Source organism: Perissodus microlepis, chromosome 14 (assembly GCF_051167445.1).
Source record: "Perissodus microlepis isolate ML-2025 ecotype Zambia chromosome 14, ASM5116744v1, whole genome shotgun sequence".
Classification (NCBI taxonomy): domain Eukaryota; kingdom Metazoa; phylum Chordata; class Actinopteri; order Cichliformes; family Cichlidae; genus Perissodus; species Perissodus microlepis.
In genome coordinates, this window is record NC_140474.1 from 16,005,013 (window position 1) to 16,018,509 (window position 13,497).

The following is a 13,497-nucleotide window of genomic DNA, read 5'->3' on the forward strand; positions in this document are numbered from 1 at the left end:
AAGAGGAGGAGGAGGAAGCAGAAGAGACTGTCCAGATCCTGCTGTCTTCCTGCAGCAATCTGTATCCAAACAAACTGCTCCACTTTATCTGCTGTGCTCTCAAGCTGCAGGTGTGATTAATCAGAGAGCTTGGCGCTGGGCTGCTGTTTGTCACTTTAAATTTAGGGGAGGAAGACTTTTACTTTGCCAGATTAAACATGTTTCTGCCCAATATCAGCTTGCCAAAGGAAAAAGTGAAAAAATGTTTAAAACTAGGTGGTCTGCATTTCACATTTTGTGAACAATAATTTTTTTTAATAAAACAAATGCGCTTGTTGACCTTGAAAGCCATAGTTCAGGAAACACATTTGGGACGTGCCCACAGACGTCACTGTAAGATTGTTTCTGTCGACTTTTATCCTGTTAACTGACTGGGAGAGGAAAAAGAACAGATTGGACACAGACCTGTGGAACAAAATGGACTGTTGCAAAGAATAATCTGACACTAATTCACAGGAACAACCCTGATAGCATGTTCTAGCTCCTGGGTTTGCTATCTAAAAGCTCTGGCTCCCATTTGACTCATTATGTTTGTTCACGGATTAGTCAATGAAATGGAAAATTAAATGCTGCTTTTCAACAGCTGCCATTCTTAAATACTCAGTTTACTGACGGCAAATGAACGATAATGGTTGCATATTAATTTTCCATTGACTGGAAAAACAAACAACCCACTTCCACCGGACAGCAAAGGAAAATGTGTGGTTCTGGGAAGATTGCAGCAAAAACAACACAATACTTTAGGAAGTGAAAGATTTTTATTGCACGCCTTCAAATTAAAACGTGACACATCAGAAAAATCTATTTTGTCACTTGTGTGCACGATGTGATGGAAAATATGGTGGACAGAAGCTCAGCGAGTGCTCCACCTTCTCAGTGTCAGTCCAACACTTCAGCTCAGTCCTGAATTCTTTTCCTCTGTGAACTTAAATGTTTACTTTTTATCCAAGTGACAGTTATGACCTGAGACATGAAGGCATTCTCCCTCCTATTCTGTTGAACATCTTATCTTAGAAGGGTATTTCAGAGGTCACGATTACCCTTACAAAACACGTTTTTGGACATAGAGTCGTGAAAAAAAAAGCTTTCATGGGAGTCTGTGCAGTCAATAACTAAGGACACCTTCACTGCTTGCATAGGAATTACGATTCACCTCTGGTTCAGATCAAACAATGAGCTACTGCTCAGACTCAACAGGCCTCAGTTGGTATGTTAAAGTTCATAATAGCATAATTAGAAAAAGACTGAACAAGTACAATACAGCTTGGTTGGAAGGGTTGTCAGAAGTCTCTTGCTTCTAAAGAAGGCAGCACAGCTTAGGTTTTCAAAGCTGCATCTGAATAAGTTCTGGAACAATGTGCTTTGAATAGATTAGACCAAAATGGAGATGTTTGATCATAATGCACATAAAGCACCACGTTGGGACAAAACCCAGAAACCTCATGCCAACTGTGACCACAGTGGTGGAGGGATGGGGAAAACTGAGCGATGTCTTTAGAGTTTTATCTTCCTTTTGCAGACCTGAGGCGCTTCTGTGAAGTGTTAGCTCTATATTTGTGTCAAAATCTGAATTTTATGAAATCCGAGAACATTTCAGTCTGCACAGGTCCAAATAAGAAAGTGAAGCATAATATAGGAAACGGTTAATGGACGACTTGTATCACAAGTTTAAAATCTACATTAAGACACAGAGCACATCTCAGCCAGCTTGCTCTTCCTCCTCTTCTTCACAGGAGTCACCTGTTGGGAAACTGCTGCACTTTGAGCATCACGTCTGCAGCTCCTCCCCTGCTGTTTTCTGTGTCCTTCGTTGTTTGTTTCCAGCCAGACGTCCCGGGGCAGATTATCGATGAGCTCGTAGAGGGTGAAGATGCTGAAGCAGATTTCGTCGTAAGCTGTTTTGGTACCACACTCAAACAGGCAGGCGAAGGCCACAGCAGGTGGGGCTCCAGGTGAGGGTGACAGCTCCAGGTAGGCCAGGTCAGAGTATGCGCTCGGCCCATCATAGATCACCCAGGGGCCACGCCAGCTGTCTGGATCACGGGGGAAAAGGCTGAGGAACAAGCCCAGGTTTTTGCGTGCAGTCGTCCATGTTGGGTGGGAATATACTACCCACGTAGGAGTCAGGAAATCCGGAGGGGCTTCATGAGGAGGTGGGATGGAGCTGGTGGTGCTGGAGCTGTTTGCTGACACTGAAAAGGCTACTGAGCTGGTACTCGACTTGGAGAGACTGGACTCTGTGGTGCAGGATGTCCAGTGTCTGGAGAGCCGTACAGGTTGCTGTAAATCGTTGCTAAGACTCTGACACAGATTTAACGGGGCAGGAAATCCAATAATACTCCCATGACAACCATTTCGAGGCTCCACCAACCGCTGCACCAGCTGCCCCTCCTGAAACACGGCTCCATCATCCAGACTGAGGGCCTGCACTCTGTACCCGAGAGGGCTTCGAGCGTTACAGTATAACACGTTAGTCCCATCCTCTTCGTCCACAGACACCATCTGACACTCCACGGTCTCTGGTCCTGGGACCGCCTCTCCAAAGCGCCAGGTTCTCCCGTGGGTGTCACTGTGAAAGCAGAATGAGTGGGGAGTGGTCTGGCAGAGGTGCCCGAAGCACTCTTTGCACTCGATGTGGTAGGCGTAGGCAGGAATGAGCAAACGGCCCGACTTCAGCTGGATGCCGTGGCCCGGGCCGAGAGCGAAGGTGGCCCATTCTGCCAGGAAGGAAGCAGTGAAACTGTTAGGACTGTGGATTTTGTCATCTTGTGACTCTTACTTAGATCTTTTTGTTGAAGACAAAGAGGCTGTTTCCAATTTAACTGGAGATAAATAACACCACAATGCTTTTTCGAATGAGCCTCACCTTTAATAGTGTCTCCTATGACCTTCTTGGTGAGGTCGGTGACGGGACTCCAGGTGTCGCCATCATCAGTGCTGGAGACGTAGCACAGTCTGGTCACGTTCTTCCCTGTCACCAGCTGGTAGGACTCTGAGGTGTGACCCAGAACAGCGATGAAGAACAGAAAGAGAGTGCCCGTGAACTCATCGTAGACCGGGCACGGGTTCATGGATCGGTGGCCTGGCAGGAAAGCAGTGCCCAGAACACGGATGTCCTCCCACTGCAGACAAACGACGATTGAGAAGAATCACAGGAGACACAAGAAATGATGCTTCTCACGTCTGTTTGATTTGACTTAAAATGCCTTTTCAGTCAAATTACAAAACAAGAGTTAAAAATTTTTTTTAATTATTTAATTTTTTTTACAAACTTCATATTTAGAGGATTATAGAATCTGAAAATTACATTTAAAGTCTGTTATTGTTTTTTATTTTTGTACTTTATCAGCCACACTTGGTTAAAATACTTGAATAAAATCTTCAGTATATTTTATTTTTTATTGTACCACTTATATTTGCACTGAATGATATTAAAACATTATAGGTGCCCACCTCACTGTTACTTTGTAAAGTCACTATTTTTCTTATTATAACCTGTTAAACTATTTACCTTTTCTTCCTACATTTGTTTACTTTTCTGCCTATGTCAGGCTATAGATTTTAGAAGAAGTACTTGTTATCAAACTTCTGATTGTAAAAATGTACTTAAGCTCCAGTATTTATATGTGCACAAGTTTTAATTGTACAGCCCTGAGCCAGTGAGCATTGAGTATCACTGACTTCCACATAGTTCCTGTAGAAAGTGCCTTTCCTCACGACCAGCAGGTGAGCCTGAGAGTCGGACGGGCTGAGCCTCTCCTCACAGAAGGCCAGAAAGGATCTGGAGCGGGGCAGGTAGAGCAGAGCTGGGACTCTGTACGTCACTCCGTTCGGCTCCTTGCGGAAAAGCACAGATCTGGCTGGAAAATATGGCGACCTCATTCTCTCTGCTGTGTGAATATTTTCATGCACCGCCAAATCGTCTGAAATGGAGAGTTAGAAGCAGCTTTACTGGACAAGCAGGCATGCAGTTTCCAGTAGCTCTGTCTGAAGGTGCTCAACAACAAATGGACAGGAAGATAAACAAAGATATGGTTGAAGCCTATAAAGGACAAAAACACTAAAGAAAAGCAAACACAGGTATACAGTTCACTTGAGAGGTAAGTTACCAGTATTTAAATGCATATAAATGAATATTTTCAAAGTAAGATTCTTTTCTGGCCCATCTAAATCAACTCAATTCAGTAGCTGCTGCATCAGAATCTGCCGGGAGCAGCTTATCTTCTGAAACAATTGCTGGAAAAAGTCCAGTGGTAGCAGAAGGTAATTCATTTGTCACTAATGTGAATTCTGTTTGCCATCTCGACCATGACTGCACCATCAGAATTTTTATGTTCAGAGTTTTTGATAGTTATGGAGAAAAATACAGTCTCATTCAAGCACGATGTGCTAAATATTATTCCAGCTCAAAAAGACGTTGCTTACTTTACACCGAAGATATCGCAATATTACAAAAATATATTTAAAGAGTGACTAGGATAGCGGTCCACTGTGTTACACAACTGGGGAGGTCGTGTTTAACTGACAAATAGACTGCGTGTGACCAAACCTTCAACTGTGAAACAACCTGACAACAAGGTCAGCATCACATTTCATCAGCGCATTTCTGCCTCCTAATTCAGCCTTCCCACTGTAACAGCACTGTGAGGATGCAGCTCACTAATGCACAGTTTATGATAAAAAAAAAAAAAGGTAAATGTTGCACAGTACTTACATTTACAGTGCTCTGTGCTCCTGCAGCTTTGTCAGGGTGTACAGCATGTCTCAGTACTTGAATGAAGGGCTGACAATGTAATGTGTGTGTGTGAGGGTCTGAAAGCTCCGGCCTCCCCTCTCTGTTTCCTATTCAGTGCAACATGGTGCTCACTGACCCAGAAATGGCCCACACTCATCAGATCTACAGCTTTGGATGAATCAGCGAAGAACAGCCAATGAAGGCCAGGCGGGGAGGGGAGTGGGGGCACGCTGAACAATGACCTGATGAACTGCCTCTTCTCTGCTTTCCTTTTTCATGTCACGCAGAATATGTAATAGGCTATGTGTTACTACTTTCTGTGTAAAGCATTAGCTCTGCCGGCTTGCACATCTGTTCAAGAAAGCTTTGACATTCTGTGCATGGAGATGACTATCGATCATAGCTGTATACAGATGTGCGGTCAGTGGTGGAAAGGAGATACACCATCTGTCGGTTCTAATGTTTTATGTAGCAATACATAATAAAAAATGATCTGCAAGAGCAGTGCATGAAAAAATGAATTCACCCTTTTGCTTTCATGAGAATTAAGAGGGTAAAAAGTAACCAGATGCTGCTTTTCTATCCTCTTATTAACTGATTAACTGACCATCAGCAAGTATGAGTGCCTCTATGGGCATCACTCAGCATGTTGTATGTTAATAATGTAAAAAAATTATTTCAATCAGTAAAATTAGAAAAGGACTGAAGAGGTGCAGCTTCTAGTTCTGACAAACTGCTCTATTTATTTATCTATATTGTTTAAATTGATATTATACGTCCATGTACGACATATGATTATATATATATATGATTAGCTCTATTATTGTGCAAATAAATTGTATATTATGATGGATGTACAGTAATTGGTGACACACTAACCTGTCTGTATTAAATAAGTGGCTTTGTAGCCTAATATCTCTAATAAACCCCATTTAACGCAGACACTACTTCAGCTTTTTACCCTGAAACTCACTTCGCAGGCAGTACTTTGCTCCAATTTTGCAGAAAAGGAAAAGAAAATTAATTATTTGAATATACTATTTAAATACTTGATGTAATAAATATGATAAATAAATAAATAAATATTAACGCAGATAAGTTTAATATAAGAACGAAAAAAAAAATCCTCGCTGATGCCGCCTGACAAGCTAAACACAGGGCTAAACCCTAATACGTATAGGTGACGACATCAACAGGCGACTCAGCCTCACATGGCAACCTGCTGAAGTTTTCAACGTCTCTAGAAGGTAGTGTAATTTCTCTGTTCTCGGTGAAGTCACGTTATAAATCAACTGTAATCGGTAAATTCAGGTCAACGTGTTTGTTACCGCCGTCAAAGCGTCAGCTGGACAGGAGGTTAAAAATTAGCGGCTGAGCTAGCAGGTTAGCACAGTTGGATTTGATTTTCTGTTTGTAGCAACTTCTTTCATTATTGTGGTTTCTATGAAGTAATAATCCAATTTACAGGCTCATCCTTTATATGCAAGTGAAATACAATTTAAGTATTTAGAAAACCGCTCCTGAGCGCATTTAAATTCAGTGTTTTTCGACTTTTTTTCTTTTGCGTATTTGTCACACATACATGTTTCAGGTCCCCAAACAAATATTCCTATTAGACAAAAATAACCTGAGTAAATACAAGATGCAGTTTTTACATGATAATTTCATGATCCAAACCTACTTGGCACTGTGTTATTAAGTAAAAGTAGGCTTGGTGTACATCTAGAAATATGTCTAATTCTTCTCATTAACCTACATTTTACAGGGTCAGCATGGCCAGGCAGTGGTCTGAGGGCCACTCCACTTCCATTCTCTGTGTAGGGGTGTCTATGGGCCCTGAAACTCTCATTGCTTCAGGCTCTGAGGGTGGAGAGGTCACAGTGTGGAGCCAGGAGGGCACCATCGTAGGCCGCATCACTCTTTCTGGTGAGGAAGACAGCACAAGCGTTGTGTTCTCACCTTCAGCTCCAAACCAGCTGTTTGTGGCACATGGAGATGCAGTTAGTGTGCTTGACCCAAGGAGCCTGAAGGGTCCCGTAGAGGAGTATCAGGCTGCAGGGGAGGAGGAGATCAACGCTTTAGCACTGAATGAGACCGGTTCGGCCCTGGCTGTGGTGGATGACTCCGGGGCTGTGCGGGTGTTGGAGGTTCCTGGAGGAAAAGTTTGCAGGACTCTGCGCAGACACACCAACATCTGCTCCTCTGTTGCTTTTCGGCCTCACAGGCCCAATAACCTGGTGTCTGCCGGACTCGACATGCAGGTGAGAAAACGTTTACCTACTTATTTCCTGTTACTAACATTTCTTTCCTGACATTAGCTTTGTTGGTCTCTCAGGTGATGCTGTGGGGTCTGCAGAAGACCCGCCCTCTGTGGACCCTCAACCTTCAGGATGTGGCAGAGGAGGAAGGCGACCAGCAGCAGCGACCTGGTCAGCTCTTCAACCCGCCGCTGGCCCACTGTGTTTCTGTCTCGAGCTGTGGAAATATTTTGGGGTGCGCAGCAGAGGACGGGCGGGTACACCTGATGCGGATCGGGAGTGGCTCAAAACTGGAGCAGCACGGAGCGTTTAAAGCCCACAGCCAGGGAGCCTCGCAAGCCCACTTTGTTAACTTCCTCTCCCACCCATACTGGCTCATCACTGGTGGAAATGACAGCCAGGTTGCATTATGGGACCTCAGCAAGCACCCAGTGGTGGCTCCAGAGGGGAAAATTCAAAAGACAGCACCCCATCGAAGGAAGGGTAAGAGCAAAGCAAAGAGGAAGGAGCAGTCCCAGGAGAAAACAAAGACTGATGCGCAGAAGGACGAGGCTGAGGGGAGCGATGAAGCAGGAGCAGCAGGAAGTGCAGAGGAGGTGACGGAGGATAAGTCTGGGCCTAAACTGAGCATCAGCCATGGGGACAAGGTGAACTGGCTGTGTCCTACTGTGCTGAAAGGAGAACCAAGTGTGATAGTTGCAGATCAGAGCTCCAGTCTGACAGTCTACCCTCTCTCTTAACTGGACACTAAACAGCTTTTTTTCCCCCCTCACAGCAGTTCATCTTTTAGAAAACCGTTTTTCCTCTTCTGTTTTCCTTCTTAAAATCTGTGAACATTTTGAAAAAAAATAAACCCAACCGGTTTTAATCAATAGAGCAGCAAACATCAAAAATCTGCATGAGAGTCCATAACGTAATAAACCAGAGGTTAGCTATTTTGGAGTCTCGTTTACTGCAGGCTTATTTATGAGGTTTTGTGTGTGAGTGTGTGGCCCTATAAAAGTGTCTCTTTTAAATACATGTTCTGTCTCTGAATAGATTTGTTATGCTTTTATAAACAAGTTCTTCATTTTTCTGGATTGTAATTGTGCCACATCTGACAGAAGAAATCTGCATTTCATGTTTAACAGAGTTTTTAATGAAGCCACCCCAATCCAAACCAGGTGGCCAACAGAAATCAAAGCACAGTAAATGAAAGCTGGCCCCACAGACATCAGAACAAAAAAAATGATTGCAGACAGCCACACATGCCTTTGAATTGCTGCCACATGAAAAAAAGCATAAAAAATAAAAGCACATCATGTGAAAGAGGAACTGGGATTTTCTGGAATACATGCTAATGATTAAGCCCTGTTTGCTGCTTATGAATTGCCACAGGCTGACTCTGGGATACACAATTCCAAAAAAAACAAAAGCAAAAAACAGAAGGAAACGCTGGATCAAGGTTTAACCGTCAGGGATCTCATCACTCTGTCCAGTTCCTGAGTGAAGCCACAAGGAGCAGATGTGTTCAAATACCTGGTTAATGAAACTGAAACTACACAGGAGACGTGAAGAAGAGCGTGCAGGCAAGACAATTTGGAGACTGTGGGAATAACAAGAAGAGGTGGAAGACTTCAAGAGGTTAAGACATGGTTGGTGTGACAGGAGTAGGATGCTGGGGATATATCGCATGGCGACACTAAAGAAGAAGACGACTGCTCCCTCTTCCTGGACTGCATTTCACTGACACACCACACACATCAGCATCAAGCATCAAAAACTGTAGTTTTTGTTTCCAAACCAAACCCGAGAACTACAAACAGCATTCTGCTCTCTTAACGCCAACAAAACATTAAAGTACATTCATTGGAAATGTTCTGCATTCATGCAGCACTTTCAAAGAAGGGAGCATCATTCTTCCGCAAACAAGAAAAACACAACAACGACACATGAAAAGGCACGAGACTGAGCAAATTCACGCCCGTCTGATTTAACAAGGCAGCTTACAGCTCAGACTGCACGAGAAAAGCTTAAGAAAAATCCACTGGTGGTAAAATCTTTGACAATATTTCTTCTAGTCGAACAAAAAGTTTTTAAGCTGCACGTCACAAATCAATCAAATGGAAGCTTTTTAAAGTGGAAGTTTCACTGAGTAAGCAGGATCACTTCACAGGACTGTAGAGATCGTTTCCACAATCACTTACTAATAGCCTACTAAATCTGCCTGGATGTCTTCCACTGTTAAAATCCTTTCATGTCTTGCAAGAACAGGTTTAAATAAAGTTAACAGGCGTGAGGCGTTTCACCCCTCTGATTACTGAGAGGTGCAGGCGATGTTGGCGTGGTCTCACATTTTGGAGGTTTGTGCCTTTAGGGCAATGTGCACTGAGCAGATGATGTTTACAGTTTGGCCAGGGCCTTCTCCAGCAACTCCATGTCTGCATCCCCCCCGTCTTCACCCTTGCTCCCGCGGGCGCTGCACTCCACAAACTCCACCTTCATGGGCAGCTGGCTGAACTCAAAGTCTTTGCCTTTTTTGCCCAGGTACATGCTGCCGCCTACGGAGCCGTCCTGAGAGCTCAGTGCTGCCGAGCGAGTCACTCTCAAGGTGTTCCTGCAAGACAATGAGACATCGTTAAAGAAGAATCGTTTACTGCTCAGCAGACCTGCAGGGTTCATTTTAGATTCAAGATTTAAGTGGCAGACAGTAAAACCCAGTACTATGTCTCTGATGTGGCCTTATATAGTCTTTGGGTGTTTGTCTTTACAGGTGATGACTCCCACTTCTATTGTCTCTTGACTGGCCTCTAAGACACCACATTTTTTTTTAGCTAATTAACTTTTTGCCTTTTCTCTTCTGTAGTTTTCATTTTGTTCCGTTGTTGCATTCTGATCTTTTCTCTTACCAACCAGTCGTAGCTGATGGCTGCTCGTCCCCGAGTCTAGTTCTCTTAAACGGAAGTCCTTCCTCCTCACAGTCATCAATATCTTTCTGTTAGGGGATCCTTGCCTAGTTGGGGGTTCCACTTTAAAATGTTTAAAATGTATTTATGTCTCTAGAGAAACTAAAGAACTAGTTCTTTAAAAATCCAACTTGACTGAATCAATAGGCGCCCAGATTTCTAGTCAATATTTTTTACATTATGAAAATATATAATACATAAAATAATCTAGGGGAAACATTTAAGGCAATAAATAAATAAATAATTTGGGTTGTGGCCCTGATTTTAGCCTAAGCCAAACTGCCAAACTCCCATCTTGGATTTGGTGTAATCCAAGATCCACGTACTGATAAATTTACCAGAACAACATTGATTGTTGAAATACATCTATTTTTTAGAGGTCATATTTAGAATAATATGCACAATGAAGACTACATTAAAAAATGTAAACATATATTATTCTCTGGACTGTGGGAGGAAGCCAGCTGTGAGGCAACAGTGTGGAGTTTGCATGTTCTCCCCGTGTCTGTGTTGGTCTTCTCTGGGTGCTCTGCCTTCCTCCACAGTCCAAAGACATGCAGTTAGTGGGGTTAGGTTAACCGATCAGTCTAAATTGGCCAAAGGCGCGAAAGTGAGTGTGAATGGCTGTTTGTCCCTCTGTGTTAGGTCTGGCGACCTGTCCAGGGTGTATCCCGCCTCTTACCCTATGATACCTGGGGTAGGCTGCAGTAACACATCACAGTCCACATTAAACACACACGTCCTACAGTCTGCCATAACAGGTTCATAATAAATACAGGATTAGTCACTGGCTTATGAGTGGAAATATTAATAAACTGGCATAATTACTACACAAAAACTGAAAAAGAACAAAGTGAAAAACAAAAACAAAATGTCATATCTGCAACAATCTTCGACTCCTGCTATGTAGCATTCATTATTTGTGGTTTTATTTATTTACACTGAGAGCCAAGAAAAAGTTCCACTGCTTTGCAATGGACAATAAAGTTTTATTGTTGCGATGCTCCCAAAAATATTTATTGTATAAGAAGACAACAAAACAGAGAGTTACTTACAGCTCCTTTTCCAGCTGCTGCTGAATCAGTTTAGCAGATTTTGCCATGGTGATGTCTACAAAATAAAGACACCAGTGAATAACCTGGATGTACTCAGAGTAAGCAGTGAAGGCTCAGATATTAGGACATTCCTGCCTCGGAATGTGACTACACACTCAGTGAACTGCAATTACCTTATGTGACAGAAAACTATGAATCCTTCTATTTAAACATAAAAAACCCCAAAAAGTTTCCACCAGCTCTCTAAAAACTTTCTGAGGGTTGCTATACCTTGTTTGTTGCACGCCACCACGAGAGCCGGGGCGTTTCTGGTGATCACGGCGTCCGTCAATAACACGTACAAGAACTCGGCCACGTCTCTCACTTCCTTCTGGAAGATCGCGCTGTCCACTACAAACACAATCGCTCTGAAAAAGAGGACAGGGTGATGATAAGACAGATGTGATAAGGATGGAAACAAGGGGACAATTACTTTTTTCACACGGGCCAGGTAGGTTTGGATAGCTTTTCTCCCTTAATCAATTACATCATGATGTTAATACTGCACTGTGTATGTACTCAGGTTATTTCTAACATTAAAGTGTGTTTGATGATGCAAAACATGTAAGGGTAAAAATGGCTTCACCATCCTTTCTATACAGTCTATGGTCAGAACATTTCATTCCGTGGAAGCAGTCAGCGTTATTCCATTCACCTGTCAGCGGTTCACACATGCATCACCTCACAGATCGTCCTGCTCTCACCTGGCCGCAGACTTGAACTTCTCCAGGTACTGAGGACGGAGGCTGTCGTGGCCTGGCAGGTCTATGAGAGTCCAGGTGCTGCCCTGCAGACGGGGTGGAGAAAAACAGCGGTGTAAATCCCACCCTCACACGAGTTACTTCTGTCCACCAACGGTCCTCAACTCACCCTGTCATTTTTGGCTTTGTATGGAGCACTGCTGTCAGTGATGGAGGTCTGTGTCCGCTTGAACTTTCCAGACAGCAGCTGCCAACACATGAAAAGCACAAAAAGAAATAAGCAAACAAACAAACAAACATGAGCTGCTGCCCCCCCCCGGGCTTCCGGGGTCTGTCTCAGCCTTAACTCACCCGGCTGAAGAGCAGGGTTTTCCCCGAGTCACACAGCCCCACCAGGAGCACGGAGGTGCACACAGTCTTACTGGTGAGGAAGTACTTCAGAAAGACTGCAAACACAAAGCAAAGGACACACATTCAGTGACTGATTCTCAACGTATCAAAGGCACTTGCCGTCCGTTAGCCAAAAATGTGTGGTAGCTCTAAGTTTGAATGACTTCCCGTGAAACCGACAGCCGTTGTTAGCTTCTTAGCTTGCTACTTAAGCTAAAGTATTTAAAACATATATTAATTTATTAAAACAGCGCATGTTATTGTATTTCAACGTTAAAAAGCCCTGCTCACATATCAGGTTTATCACAGACCCGCTGTTTGCGGCTAACGGGGCTAAGCTATACGCTTGGCCTAGCCTGCTAAGCTGCTAAGATGACTTCTTACCACAGGTGATAACAACCACCGCCAAAGCGACGATAACTCCGATCAGGAAGACCGGGTCCTGCTCTTCCAGCTGCTGCCGCAGGGACTCGATGTAAGGTTCAAACGGAGATCCTGCCATCTCCACGTCTGCTTTCTCTCCCACGTTTCCACCGGTGCTGTGTGCTTCCATCAGTCCGTCCAAGCTGCTCTGAAATGAGACACGTCTCATTTCCTCTGAAGCCTGTAGGGAGCCACAGCGACCAGCAGGGGGCGCCCGCCGCTCAGGACATTCTCCGTTATGGGTCTGGATCAGACTGTATGTAAAAGACATTACCTGGAGTGCTGGAACCAGCTAGAGGTAAATGACAGTTTCATGCAATGTTTATTTCTCTGGAAGTAAATGGAAGATAGTTTTCATGAGGAAAAGAGAAAAAAATAGTACCTGGTAATGTAAAAGGTCAAAGGTTACTCAAGCCAAAACAGTTATCTTAGGGGATAAGGAAGTATAAAAACAAACAGCTAATTTTAACACGCAGGAAGTGATTCGAAATTAAAACTGAAATCAAGCATACACTGCAAATCCGGTGTAGTCCTCCATCTCCTTCTGACAGCTGCTGCATTTAACGGTCACCACAGCGGATCATCTGCCTCCACCTCACCTAAAGCCTAGCATCCTCCTCTGTCACAACATCCTCCTTTGTCATGTTTGTAGTGATGTCCTCCTTTACTACACGCACAAATCTTTGCAGACCTTTCTTCCAGCTAGCTGCTCCATCCGTTTTTCAGTATATCCACTGTCCCTCCTGGGAGCTGACCTGAGCTGTTCTTCTGGTGTACTTATTTCTCATCCATTCTGGTCATTCCCAATAAAAACCTTTACACAAACCTCCCTTTCACTCTTGCTGCTAACCTTCTGTCACAAATCACTCCTTATACTCATCTCCACCCACTCCACCCTCCTTGCACTCTCTT

The 13,497-nt window shown here is 43.7% G+C and overlaps 3 protein-coding genes across 4 annotated transcripts; 1 reads left to right on the forward strand and 2 right to left on the reverse strand.

Annotated features, from left to right (window-relative positions):
- Positions 1-784: 784 nt before the first annotated feature.
- neu4 (sialidase 4) lies at positions 785-4,920 on the reverse strand. The gene is made up of 4 exons (XM_084951923.1): positions 4,754-4,920; positions 3,721-3,962; positions 2,906-3,161; positions 785-2,756 (listed from the first exon to the last, which is right to left on the reverse strand). The coding sequence occupies exons 2-4, from the start codon at positions 3,919-3,921 to the stop codon at positions 1,720-1,722; spliced, it is 1,494 nt and encodes a 497-aa protein (XP_084808049.1). The 5' UTR covers positions 3,922-3,962; positions 4,754-4,920; the 3' UTR covers positions 785-1,719.
- A 1,028-nt stretch (positions 4,921-5,948) lies between these two features.
- On the forward strand, positions 5,949-7,969 carry wdr53 (WD repeat domain 53). Of its 2 annotated transcripts, none has more exons than XM_084951272.1 (3): positions 5,949-6,021; positions 6,540-7,035; positions 7,110-7,969. In XM_084951272.1, the coding sequence occupies exons 2-3, from the start codon at positions 6,547-6,549 to the stop codon at positions 7,770-7,772; spliced, it is 1,152 nt and encodes a 383-aa protein (XP_084807398.1). In that variant the 5' UTR covers positions 5,949-6,021; positions 6,540-6,546; the 3' UTR covers positions 7,773-7,969. The 2 variants fall into 2 exon arrangements, with proteins under 2 accessions (XP_084807398.1, XP_084807400.1); XM_084951274.1 differs by lacking the exon at positions 5,949-6,021 and adding an exon at positions 6,039-6,157.
- A 178-nt stretch (positions 7,970-8,147) lies between these two features.
- Positions 8,148-12,781, reverse strand: srprb (SRP receptor subunit beta). Its single transcript, XM_084951275.1, has 7 exons — positions 12,547-12,781; positions 12,124-12,218; positions 11,942-12,019; positions 11,776-11,858; positions 11,303-11,439; positions 11,033-11,087; positions 8,148-9,628 (listed from the first exon to the last, which is right to left on the reverse strand). The coding sequence occupies exons 1-7, from the start codon at positions 12,752-12,754 to the stop codon at positions 9,415-9,417; spliced, it is 870 nt and encodes a 289-aa protein (XP_084807401.1). The 5' UTR covers positions 12,755-12,781; the 3' UTR covers positions 8,148-9,414.
- Positions 12,782-13,497: the final 716 nt, after the last annotated feature.

Coding starts and splice junctions, on each gene's coding strand:
- wdr53 (XM_084951272.1), top strand. CDS start 6,547: ATGGCCAGGCAGTGGTCTGAGGGCCACTCCACTTCCATTCTCTGTGTA. Junction 7,036..7,109: donor CTGCCGGACTCGACATGCAG/GTGAGAAAACGT, acceptor TTGGTCTCTCAG/GTGATGCTGTGGGGTCTGCA.
- srprb (XM_084951275.1), bottom strand. CDS start 12,754: ATGAGACGTGTCTCATTTCAGAGCAGCTTGGACGGACTGATGGAAGCA. Junction 12,020..12,123: donor AAACCCTGCTCTTCAGCCGG/GTGAGTTAAGGC, acceptor ATGTGTTGGCAG/CTGCTGTCTGGAAAGTTCAA. Junction 11,088..11,302: donor GGTGGCGTGCAACAAACAAG/GTATAGCAACCC, acceptor TTTATTTTGTAG/ACATCACCATGGCAAAATCT.
- neu4 (XM_084951923.1), bottom strand. CDS start 3,921: ATGAGGTCGCCATATTTTCCAGCCAGATCTGTGCTTTTCCGCAAGGAG. Junction 3,162..3,720: donor TCTACAGGAACTATGTGGAA/GTCAGTGATACT, acceptor GTTTGTCTGCAG/TGGGAGGACATCCGTGTTCT. Junction 2,757..2,905: donor CATAGGAGACACTATTAAAG/GTGAGGCTCATT, acceptor CCTTCCTGGCAG/AATGGGCCACCTTCGCTCTC.